The following is a 14,399-nucleotide window of genomic DNA, read 5'->3' as shown; positions in this document are numbered from 1 at the left end:
GGAGTGATGCTAATTAGGTTAGGCATGCTGGCAAGACAGTAGGGAAGAGCAGCAAGGCAGGAGAGGAAAAGAGATCCCTCTCCCTTCACTGAAGACTAACTCATCCATGTTGGATGCACTAATACGTAACAGAAAAGGTAATGTCTGGCAGAAATAGCAGCAGGAAGTCAGTAGATTACATATTTGAGAAGTAGTTGAGAGGCTTGGTTTCTAGTCTTAATTCTGACTGTCTTTATTACTCTGGGCATTATTTAATGTTTCCATGCTTTTTTTTTTTTTAAATCTATCAAATGAAAGTAATATCTGCCTAAATATGTAAACAAGTGGTTGTGACAATTTGTAAATGACTGCCTGTATAGTTAAGAAGTCCACAGAAGCAAGTTGGTGGGGCAGAGGCGTTTTCTGTCTTCCTAGGATCATGCTTTGCTCTTTCACTTCTTAAAAGCAAGTACAAAGTAGATTCAAAACTTGGGTTAGTAGAGTCCTATTGCTGGGTGTATAATGTAACAACGGTAGTTTGTGCAGCACAGAGATGAAGACTTACGAGATTCATCTTCCCAATTTAGCAAGTGCTGAAATGCTCTCTTGAGAGCTGTCTGGCTGATCTAGCAAAGCCATGTGTCTGGTTAAGCACAAGCTTAACTTTGGATGTGCTGAACTGGAGATAGCATGCTCAGTACCTGCCATGGCAAAGCACTCAAAACATGCAGCACTCTGGAAAAGCTTAAAGCAAGGATGAAACTCCTTGGAGCCAGACTTTAATAATACAGATGTAGCCCAAATAGGGGGAATCCCTAGTTCATGGCGAGCCTGTATATACTACCAGTCTGTTGTTTTCAGTTCTTAGCAAAGGCGTAAGAGTTCAGTGGTGTGATATCACATAGCTACCAAGTCAACATTTATAATAATATTTAGTTGCAGAGATTGTCCTGTAGAAAAAAAGTACATAAACCCCCTTAGAATACAGTTCTTGGAAGTATAACATCTAGCCACTAATGATAGGATAGCATGGGCATATAAAAAAAACTTAGAATGGCTAATTTTAACATAAATACTAAATGTCTTATGTATTTACAAAGAATTAGTTTTAATTGTGAATGCCATAGCTTAATAATTGTGTTCACTGCATCTCTGAATATAGACTTGTATGGACAACATGGGCTCTACGTTGCAACATAAGAATATGTGTGGCATAATTACATTAGCTTCACCATGTTTTTTTTTAACGGGGAGTGTAGGGTTGTGTGTGAGCCTATGAACTTTACTATTTTATCTTCCTCTTCAGAGAATTTGTGGGGAAAATACTGTGCCGTGTTCCAAAGTTTGTGATTAGTGATTGTTCTATGATTGATGGAATTATGAGATGGGGGGAAAGCCCTAAAAACTGTAGGGGGTTGGTAGTGGGAAGTGATAAGCTGCATCGTTTGAGCCCAATGAGCAGTAACCAGCCTGCTCTCCAGACCCAAGTGCAAAGCATGGCACCAGCTACGGTGTCTGAGGTGTTTAGGCTGTAGAAGGTAAAAAAACCCCAATTTTATCCTAAACAGTCCAAGAGGCCTGTTTCCAGCAAAGCGAGCTTTTCTGTTGTAAACTTCATTCATTCAGTGTGAGTCATTTGGTTTCAGATCCATTTAAAACCAGGCCCTGGCCAAGGATAGAAGCGGTTCACAAAAAATAGCTTCAGTGGTGAAGCGAGCTGCAGTGGTGCGTGCTTCCTTGTTCCTGTCTGTTGAGTGGCATTCATTGCCCCTTCATTTGTGCAGGTACAAATCACTGGACTGTAAACTGGATTGCAGACTGAATTTTTCCTGACGGAAACTTCTGCTCCCCCCTTGATTTTATCCAAGACCATGGCCCTACTGAGAGCCCTGCTCTGCTGAGTTAAGGGTGGGAAGAGACAGCTGAGGTTGAGGAGGAAGGCGTGGAAATTTCTAGAGCTGCTTCTGCTGACAAAGTCAGCATGTTGAGGAACTACACCCCAAAGCAAAAGGTTAAGGAATGTAGAAATGCTAGAATATAAACCATGAAAGGGTGTGGGGAATTGCTTCCAGGTTTATATTTATTTTATGCTGGAAAGGAAAGTTTTGATACTTTTTTTTTTTAACTTGTTGATTTTAAGATGCTTATCTGCTGAATTGCATTCTTTCGGGTTTGGTATGTACGCTATGGAATTTCATAGTGATCTGTCCAAGCCTGGGTGGCTAGAAGAAAGTAATACCGGCATATATTTTAAATACAAACAAGAAATAGGAAAATGAAAGAAGTTTTTGGAAAAAACATGATGTGAAGGGAAGAATATGAGCAGCAAAACAAAGTGATAAAAGAATAGGGACACTGGTGATCTGTGCTGGCGATACTTAAGGAAAGCAAGGATCTCATTTGTGGTCTGCAGACCAGTTCCATAAAGAGTGATATCCTGAAGCTAGGAGGAACGTCTGGTGGAGATCAACCTCATTATTCCACTTTTAAGTACAGGGAATTCCTGTTCCTGTCAAGTGTATCAGCATTAGGAAAAAACATGCAGATCTGAGAAGAGTGGTTTTTTTAAAAAAAAAACTGGGAGGGAGAAAATAGGTTATGTAGTGAGAAGCACTTTTATTAGTGTGCCAGATTGCCCAGAAATGATTGTGACGTCTCCTTCATGAAACACATTAACAACAGAAGAAATTAATAGGATAGAATATTAATTTATCTGCTCTGTCTTACAGGGAGGCAAAGAACAGCCAAGACTTTGTCTGATGCTCTCCCTGAAAAAGCATCTTTGTGTTTATGAATGCATTATGAAAGATTACCTGAGGTGATCTGAAAGTACATGGTTTTCAGCTTGAAGAGGATCCATAAGAGAGAGGAAGGAGCTTTTCTTTTGATGTATCTGAAAAGATCTGAAAGATCTCGAAAAACTTAATTGCAGGAGAGTTCTGTTCTCATTTTTGTTGAGGGAATGTTGTCTCTGAGCAGCTGAGAGGGAAACTAGCATTTAGTCAGACTGGCTTTTGTATTTTGTGTATATATCAACGTATATTTAACTTAGATGCCTAATCCACAACAGGAAGAAAACCTTTCTTTTCAGAAATCTTACTGAGACGTGCTTACCTGTGGTTAACAGTCAGTAGCGGTAGGAGTACTGGTACATGGAAATCCTTTCTCCAAATCCTGGAACAATTTCACCAGAATGCAAATAATTATTTTTTATTTTTATTTGAACAGCTTTCACTTCATATCTTCATACAAATTCAGAAATAAAGGCTTGTGCATTTGTCAATAGCGAAGCTAAATTTCTAAAATTGATGGAGGGTTTTTTGAAGTGATTATGACTTCATTGCAATACTGAGCATTTCTTGCATGATATATTGGTACAGTTATTTTTCTTCAGCTTATGATATGCAATGCAGGAAGTGATGTCTGTCATTAACATCCTTTAATGTTTTTCTTGATACATTTTTGCTTTTAAGTTTGTGGTGGGTTGACCCTGGCTGGATGCCAGGTGCCCACCAAAGCTGCTCTATCACTCCCTGTCTCAGCTAGACAGGGGAGAGAAAATAAAAAAAAGGGCTCATGAGATAAGGACAGGGAGAGATCACTCAACCAATTACCATCACGGGCAAAACAGACTCGACTTAGTGAAAATTAATTTATTGCCAATCCACCAGAGTAGGGTAATGAGAAATAAAATCAAACCTTAAAACACCTTCCCCCCACCCCTCCCTTCTTCCTGGGCACAGCTTCACTCCCAAATTCTCTACCTACCCCGCTGGCGGCGCAGGGGGATGGGGAATGGGGGTTACGATCAGTTCATCACACATTATCTCTGCCACTTCATCCCCGTCGGGGGGAGGACTCATCACACTATTCCCCTGCTCCAGTGTGGGGTCCCTTCCACGGTGTGCAGTCCTTCAGGAGCACACTGCTCCAGCGTGGGTCCCCCGCGCGGTCACAAGTCCTGCCAGAAAACCTGCTCCGTGGGCTCCTCTCTCCACAGATCCGCAGGTCCTGCCAGGAGCCTGGTCCAGCACGGGCTTCCCACGGGGTCACAGCCTCCTTCAGGCACCCACCTGCTCTGGCGTGGGGTCCTCTCTCCCCGGGCTGCAGGTGGAGATCTGCTCCACCGTGGACCTCCATGGGCTGCAGGGGAACAGCCTGCCTCACCATGGTCTTCGTCACGGGCTGCAGGGGAATCTCCGCTCCAGTACCTGGAGCATCTCCTCTCCCTCCTGCACTGACCTTGGTGTCTGCAGGGTTGTTTCTCTCACATGGTCTCACTCCTCTCTCCGTCTGCAGTTTCTGTGCTGCAGCAACTTTTTTTTCCCTTCTGAAATGTTATCCCAGAGGCATTATCTCCACCGTCACTGACGGGCTCGGCCTTGGCCAGCAGTGGGTCCGTCTTGGAGCCGGCTGGTGTTGGCTCTGTCAGACATGGGGGAAGCTTCCAGCAGCTTCTCACAGAAGCCACCCCTGTAATCCTCCTGCTACCAAAACCCTGCCACACAAACCCAATACAAAGTTGCATGTAGCATAAAGGTTTTGATTAAAATATGCTCTGGATTCTGCTTAAGGATTGTTTTAAGAATCAGAAAGCAGGGGAATGGTTCCCTTCATTCCAAAGATGGGCTCTGAATAAAATTTTGACCAAGGTAAATTGGCAATAAGGACATATGTGTCTTTGGACTTCTGACTTTTAAAATGGAACAGTGGGTGTTGCCTTAGTAATGACAACATGCCTCTTGTTCCCTTTCTAATATTTCTTCTGAATTTGCCTGCAAACCACCATTAGGTATGTTCGGTAAACATCTGTTAAATGTGGTAGCTGCAATTTGTGATGATTCCATCTGCCCTGAGTACGTTCCACTCGATCGCAGTCCTCAGTATAAGGACTGGGGGTACATTCTAGCTGCCAAGTGTGCCAGATAGTGCTATGGCAATGAATGTTGCTGTAGTAGATGATTGATCGACTATAGTATCATTTTTACAGCAGAAAATAATATGTATGCACAGAAAGTTTTGGGTTTTTTCAGCTGGAACAGCTGAAATGCTGTGTGCCATTTCTGAATGCTGGAGTTTGAAAACCTCTGTGTGAGGTGAAACAGGCATTTTGCTTCCATCTTCAGCTTTTTGGGGCATGGCTTTTTCAGTTGCAATATGTGCAGAATATGGGCTATGCTTTGGAAAAATATGTTCTTCTGTCCTTTTAAGTTAATGTGCTCTTGTTTTTAAATTGAATGATACTGTGTTGACTGTCAGGTAGACTTGAATAATGCAAGTCCTCAGTGTTACAAAATATCTTTGTTTTTCAGTTCTGAAAACAAAGGGAGTGAAGCCATAAATTTAAAGAGCAACCAAAAGGTAAGCACAAGTCTGCCTGCACTTTTGAAGGTATGATTTTTATTTACTAATATTTAATTGAGCTAAAGCCTGCCACCTCTGCTTGTGACTACTTGCTAGCGTTCTGATTTTGGATGTATTTCTGTACTGTGATGTAGCACCTGGTTGCTATATTCTGGGTTAGGGTCCATTACGCCAGGGTACTAATACACATGCAGAAGACAGAAAAACTGTCTGTGCTTCACATTCTTAAAATTCACATCTTTACTTACGTTAAAGAAGCGGGAGTCTAGTGCTAATTCTACATGCAGTTAGCCAGCGAAGAAGAAAGCTGGTATTTTTATCAAACAATGGTTTCAGGCATTCCTCTAAAGCACCATTTCTATATAATTTATTAATATCTAACCAGCAAGTGTTTGCCTGCCTGAAGGCCCACTGGTTTCCAACCAAAGCGCTGTAAGATCTTTTGCTGAAAATCGTGTGCATGTTGGCTGTTCTCTACCAGTGTTACCCGTGTTAATCATGCTTGTCTTGTCCTGTAAGCATTTTACTGCAAAAAAAAGACGTGCTTCTCTGTTATCAGGGCTTTCCTCTATGTCATTTGACACAAAGTGGTGTTTGCCTATAAAGTTGTGTTTAGACTTAGTCCAATATCATAAATAATTATGTGCAGGACAGGGCCTGGGGATAACAGCCATCTTTGCTGCTGTTATATCATGCCTTGTACAGAGCCATTTTAGTGATTCATTCACTAAGCACTTTTGCTTGGGTTTACTCTTTTTGCTAGTTGTTTTAGTGTAATGCAGATAATATTGAGGCTACTTCCCCAAAAGGACCTTGACTAGTGTGCCAAATTTATGTGGGGATGCAGTAGGCTTATTAACGCACTGAATCTGAAATTTCTATCCTGCGTTGCATTTATTGAGCACTAACAGCATATGGAGAAGGAAGCGGTCTTGTTCCTGTATGGCCTACAGTCTCTGTGTAGTTGCACCTTCAGTATCTAGGGACTGTTTGTTTGGGCTTTGCCAAAGGTGAAGAGACATTGCAGTTGCCTCTACACAGACCCAGTTCAGTCCTACAGGGTTATTAGCTCAAGAACAATTCCATGTTGAACGTAGTTTAACTACATCAAGGTGGGAAACAATGTGGTGACGTTTGTTCAGAAGCTCTGTGGATTCAAGCCAACTGTGTCAGTTCCAAGCTCCTGGAAGATGCCACTGACTGCCTTCCTGTTATCAGAAAACATGGACTCTTGATTTTATGCCTTGAAATGCAGGCAGAAAGGATTCTGATAAACCAAAGGAAATTCTACTATAATAGAAGCAAGTTTTCTTCATTTCAAAAAAATCTTACTTTCTATGTTAGATCAGTGAAAAATTCTAAAACAAATTTTCCTTTTGAAGAAGATTTTGACTGAGGAAGAGGAATCATTTAGCATACATGCACAGGACTTCAACAACAGGTATTGCTTAAAAGGAGGTATGAAGAGGGCTAGGTGTCAAGAAACAAGCGGGATGCATAGGTGGATCAAAAGGAACATAGCAGGTTTAAGTTACCTAAGAGTGTTTCTTTCTTGCCAAAAACTACATCTCATTTATTTTTTTAATTTTAAAAAGCCCAAATTCAGAATCTTTCCTGCTGAATCTAAATTCATTGTAGTATTCTACTCAGAACTTGTGTTTTTTAAATACTATACTAAAAGTTGGTGCCAGTATTAATGCTGTAAAGTTTTGTTCTAAATGCCTGATCTGTTTTCTTTGTCTGGCTGTAACATTTTATTTAATTATATTGTCTTTGACCTACATTTAGGAGTCTAAAGTGTTACAATGCACGTTACATTATCTTTGAAATAATATCTGGTGTTTGTATAGGCTTTATAAGAAAGGTGCGGTTTTCATATTACTATAATGTGCTGTCTGTTTAACTGTACAGAGAGCTTCCTGTCTAACTTCCCTCCTTCTTAAGCTGATCAAAAATCTTCTGATACACTTGAACAGTTTCATATGCATAGTGATGAGTACTTTTAGCACTATAATTTTATAACTTGTGTGCACTGAAATTACAACTAGATAGTAAAAACTGATTCAGAGGAGGTGGAGAAAGTATTTATTTTCTACCTCTGCCCCCACCACCCTTTTTTTTTGTGAGGAACATATTTTTTTTCCTACCACTGCTCCCTCCAAGATACACTTGCATTTTGATAACACCACACTGTCTAGTGTCTGACATTGGCCAAAATAAGCTGTCTTCTGCAAAGATCACTAGAATTGCAGCTGAACAGTTGGAGAGAACTGAGACTGTCTCATTTGAAAGGGGTAATGTATAGTATTGAAAGATGTTCCGGTTTTATTTATTGAGTCATTAGGGTTACTATGGGCTAAAAAACCCCAATGTTTTGTTGTTATGGAAAGTGTACTTTGTAAGGAATGCCTAAATCTATATACCTACATGGATTGGGTTTGGGCAGGTTTCCATACATGTCCATGTCTCTGAATTGTGCTTCTACCTAGTCATTTCAGGTGGATGGTGACTGAAAGTTGAAACCAAATTGTGTCTGTCTGTCACCAAGTTAATGAGCTATCATGTTTCTGATAGACTTACATGTAGACTTACATGCTGTGATTTTGTATATTCATTGGCCGTTTTGGCAGGAGGCCAGGGGCAAAATAGCAGGGGAACTGTAAGTCTCTGATTTAGCCGCAAAGGTCAGACATCTAAATTATAGCTGACTGGGTGAGTGGAGCTGCGAAACGTGCTGAGCTACAGTAGCTCTTTGGCTCTTCTGAGCACTTCAGTTACCAGTTCTGTACTTTAACCCCTGCTATTTTTTTCCCATGTGACGACATATTTAGCTCATAGAGGGAGATAAAGGTATTTTAATACTCACCTTACGAAAATATGAAGCCAAATCTTTCTGTGCCAAGGTGACATTATCAATCGTCTTTTGATCACTTTCGAGAAAAGATTTCTGAAATATGTCACATCTATTAATTCATTGCCAGAAAGTACACCATCACCCACCACTATTTATTTACAGATTTTTTTTTTCTGCTTCAGTTTCTTTGAATTAGAGCTGTAAACAGTGCTTTTTCTGAGTAAATGCTCCACTTGAATGATGTGATTGTTGAACACATGGTTGCGTGCATGTAAACAGTTCTTGAACTTCATGTTTAGTGTTCTAGGTATCTGCATTACATAGTGTCCAGTACATGTTAGTATTTCATTAACCTCACTTTTAGCGATACAGAGACTTTGTTGCAATATTCCTTTTAAAAACAGGGCTTCCTACAAGAGTATGTTGCACATACTTTTGCTTTTGGTAATGCCCTGAAAATACAGGTTTACAACTGGGACATAGGTTTTAGTTTGTTTGTGTGGAACAGCTGCCAAATAAGCTAACACCACTACTGTAGCAAGCCATGTGCTGGAGAGTGTTGTGTTAGTACAGTTTTGAAGAAATGACCTAACACTCTTGTTGCACATGCTTGTGGCACAAGTCTAACCTGGCTCCTACCTGTATTACCATACTGTAGTAGTAGCAGCAGTGATAGGTGCTTGGGTTAATTTCAGTAGTTGTGAATGCGTTAGGTCCCAGGCTTGCCCTGTCTGAGGTTCTCATCCAACTGAAGGCTTTGTCGTGACAGTGTAGGCAAATTCATGGCTGATCATCCCCAGATATCTTTCCTGTAGCAATGCATGGAGGAAATAGCACATTATCCCATAACTGATTAGGAAGGAATTCTTAAGCATCTCAGCACAGGAACTACTATGTGAGCTCTGTCAGGCAAATGCAAAAGCTTGAAAATGTAGGTTCAAATACAATATACCAAATGTGTAATTTAGGCTTCGGTATTTCAACAGCATTAAATATTTTATAATTTGGCCCATAGGCTCAAGCCTAGGTGCTAGTTGCCTGGATTAACCAGAGGCAGTCTCAACCTTCATAGAAAAAACCACAGGGGCAGAAAATACTGCAAAGATTATCTAGTCCACTCCTCTACCCCAAGGTGAGATCTCTGTATCTATGTCATACCTGACAGAAGTTTGTCTAACTCGTTCTCAAAGACCTCCAGGGATGGAGATCTCTAACATCTCTGCAACTTCACCAGACAACTGTTCTACTGATTTCATAAACCTTATAATTAGAAACTCTTTTTCTTAATATCCCATCTCAAGCTTCTGTGCTACAAATTAAATCTGTTGCTAATTTTCCTCTGACAAGTACTCCTGTATACTGTGAACATGGAGAAGAGATAATTCTGTAGCCCTGCTTTCTCCCATGAATTTCGTTTCAAGGTAAAATAAAGATGGCTGTATTTAAATGGTAGACACAGTATTAAAATTTGATGGCAAGGACTGCAATTATGTGATAAGATGAAGCCATATTCTTTTTGGAGTTGCAACAAATAGGACAAGAGGCAACAGGTGCAAGTTGGAGCATGGGAAAGTTCAGTCACCTATAAAAAATTTTTTCTTCTTTTTTTCTTTTCCCCCCTTTACCGTAAGAGTGGTCAGATATGGGAACAGGTTGCCCAAGGAAGTTGCAGAATCTTTATCCCTGGTATATTCAAAACGCAGCTGGATGAAGGCCTGCTCTAACTGGAGATGCTTTGACCAGGAGCTTAGACTACATGAGCTCCCCAGCCACATTCCTTTCAGCCTAATTTGTTCTGTAATTCTCTGTCACATCATTTTTCGTTTGGTGTGTGAATTCACGTAAGTTCTAAAAAAAAAAAAAAAAAATCCCAGGAACTTGCTGGATATATGTAGCTGTTATTACTGAATGTCCCTAATTCTGACTTTATAATTTGTTTTAAGTTCTACAAAAAGTTAGAAACCAAAATTAAGCCCAGTGTCTTAGTTAACTGCATACTTTTCCATATAGCATGTTTTTTTTTTCATATTGTCGTGGTTTTATTTTATATTGTCTTTATTTCATGTGTATGTTTATCTAAGTAACTTCTGCTCAGCCTGCATGTGAATGCCTGCTGAATGCCTGTGTCTTAGACCTAGTAATAGGTCTTGCTGACCTAGAAGTCAGCAAGAGGGATTCTATGTCTTTTGGGAGCCGAAGGAAGTGGACTATTACTGTCAACCATGAATTTTTTAGAAACCTGAGAGTTACTTTTAAAAACTGTTGCTGCCCACAACAATGAATGAAAGACAAAACCAAAATGGTTTTGGAGTTTACATAATCAATATTTCTCTCGTGGAACCTGAAAGCAGATCTTTTTCTCTTTGGCAATGATGTATACTTTTGCTGAAATGGAATTTTATAGGCGAGTACATAGCACCTTCTGGTTTCCCAGAACACTTTGTTAAATTAATGGTGTTAACAGCTGTAAGTGTTCAGGAAGACATTTCAAGATCATCCTATCTAAAGTCCTGGTAACTTCCTTTGTCATACTGAAGAGTTTTAGAAAGGATGATCCTGAAATATGCTTCCCTCTCTACTAATGTTCTTCAAAGAAAGGATCTTGAGCAGGGAACTTCATTTCAGGATGGCTGGAAAAAAAAAATGGGCTTAAACCTTGCTCAGTTTGGCACAGAAAACCACTGAGGATACAGATGAGAAGCAGAAGTGTGGTGCCAGATGCTGTAGCCTGCCAATAGAATATGAGTACGGGTGGAAATCACATTATCTCACCCCATTCCCAGTGTACTGCCTGCTTGTGCACACCTTCTGCATTGAAAAGGTGAACTGCACCTTTATTTTTTAATGTATTTTAAAACATCAGGGAATCATCAAGTAAAAGAGAATAAAAATTATTTCATGTTTGTGGAAACATTTTCACTAAAAGGCAATAGAAGTGTAATGCTGGGAGAATTTAGAGGAAAGAACAGAAATAAGACAGATAATTTAATTCTGTTCTCTCTGGCTCCATAATAGACGTTGTAGTAATAAGGCATTGGTTACATACTGAGAAGTGAGTACCAATTCTTAATCAGAGCTTTACAATAATTTCAGGAGAAAATTCAGAAGGGAGAAATTTTGAAGTAACTCTGCAAATGGTGTAAACAGAATTTTTAAATTATAAAGCTCACTTTGTCATTCTAGAGACTTTCACTGAGTTTACAATTCCCCATAAGGTGACCTGGCAGAAACTTTATTTCAAATCGTACCTCCTTTTTCTTTACCTTTTCATTTGAAGTATTCACCCTTACCACCTTGTTTTTTGTTCTCTTGTTAGGAAAGGTGAGTCTGGATACTTCCTCAGATTTTAGGAGAACACTAGAGTTTCAGAGAACGTTTGTTTCATCTTTTCTTTCCCCATCTGACAAATTTAATCTACATTAAGGACTCCTTGGTATTTCAGGAATTCAAATGGATAAACAAATTTGTAAAGTCCCAGTGCTGAACTTTCAACAGAGGCAGTTGTCTTTCCAAATGTTAAAATAGTCATTGAATTTAAATAGGTTTATTTTTTAAAATGCAAAACTGATAGAGTTTAACCAAAAGTCCCTTCCTGTTGTTTTAACTTTTACTCCTGATTATGAAGATGCCATGATTTCATTAGTTTTTCTAGTTACTCTTGTCTTCTGGTGTTGTCATGACTGGATTTTTTCATGTCAAAACAAGCAGAGAAGGGAGGATGTGGAAGGAAAACTTCACAGTATAAAAAAGCCAAAATATTTAGAGGTTAAAAACATCGGTTATTTGTAGAGATACAGAACTCACCTTTAACTTAAATCCCCCCAAAATCCCAAGGCTATTTTTATAATCTTTGGGTTTTTTTCTTTTTCTGATTATTTAAAAGGTATTATTTAGTTAAGACTAAACAGTTTTTGACAATGGTGGAACTCCCTTGCGTCATCTCCATTGCCACTCTAATTACTGGCATAAATAGGAAAACCCCACTTTGACAGTGTGTTTTTTAAATCCATTTTTTCTCATGAACACTAGCAGCAGTGGACTTTTAGGAGTTCTCTGCTTACCGTGTATTCACTGTCTGACAGTACTTTTCCCTAAATTTTTCTTAATACTATGTCAATTTTCTTAAACAAGTCTTGTTCCTAATCTATGTCTCATTATGTCTGATTCTTTTTCATTAGATTTCCATATGTATTGCCTCCTGTTGATTGAGAATGCCTAACTTCTTTTCCTCATAGTAGCTGAAAAGACAAAAGCTTATTTTGTGTGTGGACTTAATGTACTTCAGTGTGTCCCACTCACTGCAAACAAGTAGGAGACTACACCAATGATGCTTTAGTTTCCCAGAGAAGGGAAATCTGCTGAAAAACATGCAGTAGTGAGTCATTGTGGGGATGTACTAGTCTGCCAGCAACTCAAGCTATTTCACTGTGGATTTTGTTTAGCATACAAAATTTACATACTGTATCGCTGTTCAAATTGAATGTGATGCTCATGTTAAATGAAATGCAGCCATCTTAGCTGTGTTGAAAGGTCAAAGCTAAGGCTGCGAACATGGTTAATTTTCCAGTATTAGAGGTAGCAATGCCTAAAGGTGCTTCTTTGTGCACCCAACACTTTAATCTGAAACTCTTAAACTGTTTCTACATGCTAGCAAGCAAATTCTGCAGTATTACTGTGACTGTTTCTCAGATGAGTGAATTGGGGTTAAATGGCTTGTCGAAGGTCCCTGGCGTGAATCAATGATGATCCTAAAATCCTGATGGCTTTCCTTCTTCTCTCAAAACTGCAGGTGAGATGGGGTGGTTAAAGTACACAAGCATATCCGCACAATATGCAGAACGTCCTACATCAGCAGCTCCCAGCGCAGCAGGACGGGCGGTCTGTGAGAGGTCTCCATGCCGCTGTCTGGAGTTTCTGCTTCATAAGGAGCGTTTATTCATGGGGAGTGAAACCCAAAATGTCTGGCTGTTGTGGCTGGAAGCTAATTGTTTGTTCACGGAGAGCTATGTTTTAATACTGTTAATGTTTTCATTTCATTCACTTGTTAGGGCAATAAAAGAGATTGTATTCTTGGCAGACGGACGTAACCCCTGCCAAATGAGACCCTCTGGCAATTTGAACTTCTGCCACCCGGCTGCTGAGAGACAGTGGCTACCAGGGCGGCCGTTCCCAGCTGGTACGGGAGGTGAAGCAAACCTGGCAAAGCAGTCCCTCTTCAGGGTGCTGTTGTGCCGCAGGAGCTGCTCTCTGCCCTTCGAGGGGGCTGTTCACACTGGTAGCAAGCCCTGTGCCTGACTGTGTAGGTGCAGTTAGGCTTTGGGCGTATGTCTGCACTGCAGTCAGGAGTGGATTACAGCCTGGAAAACGTACCTAGTTTATCGCTGAATAAATTAGCTCAGATAAGAATCACACTTGAGACATGACATCCTGGGCTTGTCCTCCGAGTCCCAGCTGCCGAGCTTCTCTGCAGTGGTTGCTCCAGCAAGATGAGACCACGCTACCTGACTGCACAGTAGATATGGCTTCAGTTATCACTGCAGTCTCTTCAGTCACCTGATTTAAGTCATAATCTTGTTTCACGCTCTGCCAAGCTTCCCCGCTGCACCAGCCTCATTGCATGTGAGGTCAGAGGACCATAGGATAATTCAGGTTGAAGGGACCCCAGGATGTCATCTAGCCCAACCTCCTGCTTAAAGCAGGCTCAGCTGTAAGGTCAGGCCAGGTTACCCAGGGCTTGCCCAGTGAAACTTTGAGTAACGAGTTGCTAAAGGAATAAAAGCTAATGAAAGCTTTATGAAGCATGTCACAAGCAGGAAAGCTCACAGAGGGTGGGAAAGGGGAGGCAAGGGGAAAACTGATGACAGTCTGTATACAAAAGGAGCAGAAAGACAACACTACAGCAAGGATCTCAAAGGGGATCTGGCAGGTAGGTTTTTATCCAAAAACTATTGTTTGCATGGTAAAACATGGAGAAACCGCCGTTCAGACTACCATGACACTGGAAGAGGAAATTTTTTTTTTTTTTTTTAACCGATGGCATGAAGTGTAACTAATACAAGAGTCGCTGGTATTCTTCCAGTATTGTGAATATCGGACTGCTCAGGCCTAATTGTGACACAGATGCAGCTGCTCTGTCAAGGTCAACTAAAGGCCCTGACTGTTGAAAGCTGGTGGGATATACCAGGGAAGGGATTACTTTGCG

The 14,399-nt window shown here is 40.4% G+C and overlaps 1 protein-coding gene across 1 annotated transcript in view; it reads left to right on the top strand.

Moving 5' to 3' along the window:
* The window catches only part of CRYBG3 (crystallin beta-gamma domain containing 3), a 98,587-nt gene that overhangs the window by 11,138 nt on the left and 73,050 nt on the right, over positions 1-14,399 (top strand). Inside the window, exon 2 of the mRNA XM_069785478.1 lies at positions 5,292-5,340. Within this exon, the coding sequence (XP_069641579.1) occupies positions 5,292-5,340 (49 nt within the window). The remainder of the gene's footprint in view (positions 1-5,291; positions 5,341-14,399) is intronic.

This window comes from Haliaeetus albicilla, chromosome 6 (genome assembly GCF_947461875.1).
Source record: "Haliaeetus albicilla chromosome 6, bHalAlb1.1, whole genome shotgun sequence".
Taxonomy (NCBI): Eukaryota; Metazoa; Chordata; class Aves; order Accipitriformes; family Accipitridae; genus Haliaeetus; species Haliaeetus albicilla.
The sequence above is the reverse complement of the archived record's forward strand: the minus strand, read 5'-3'. Positions and strand labels throughout refer to the sequence as shown.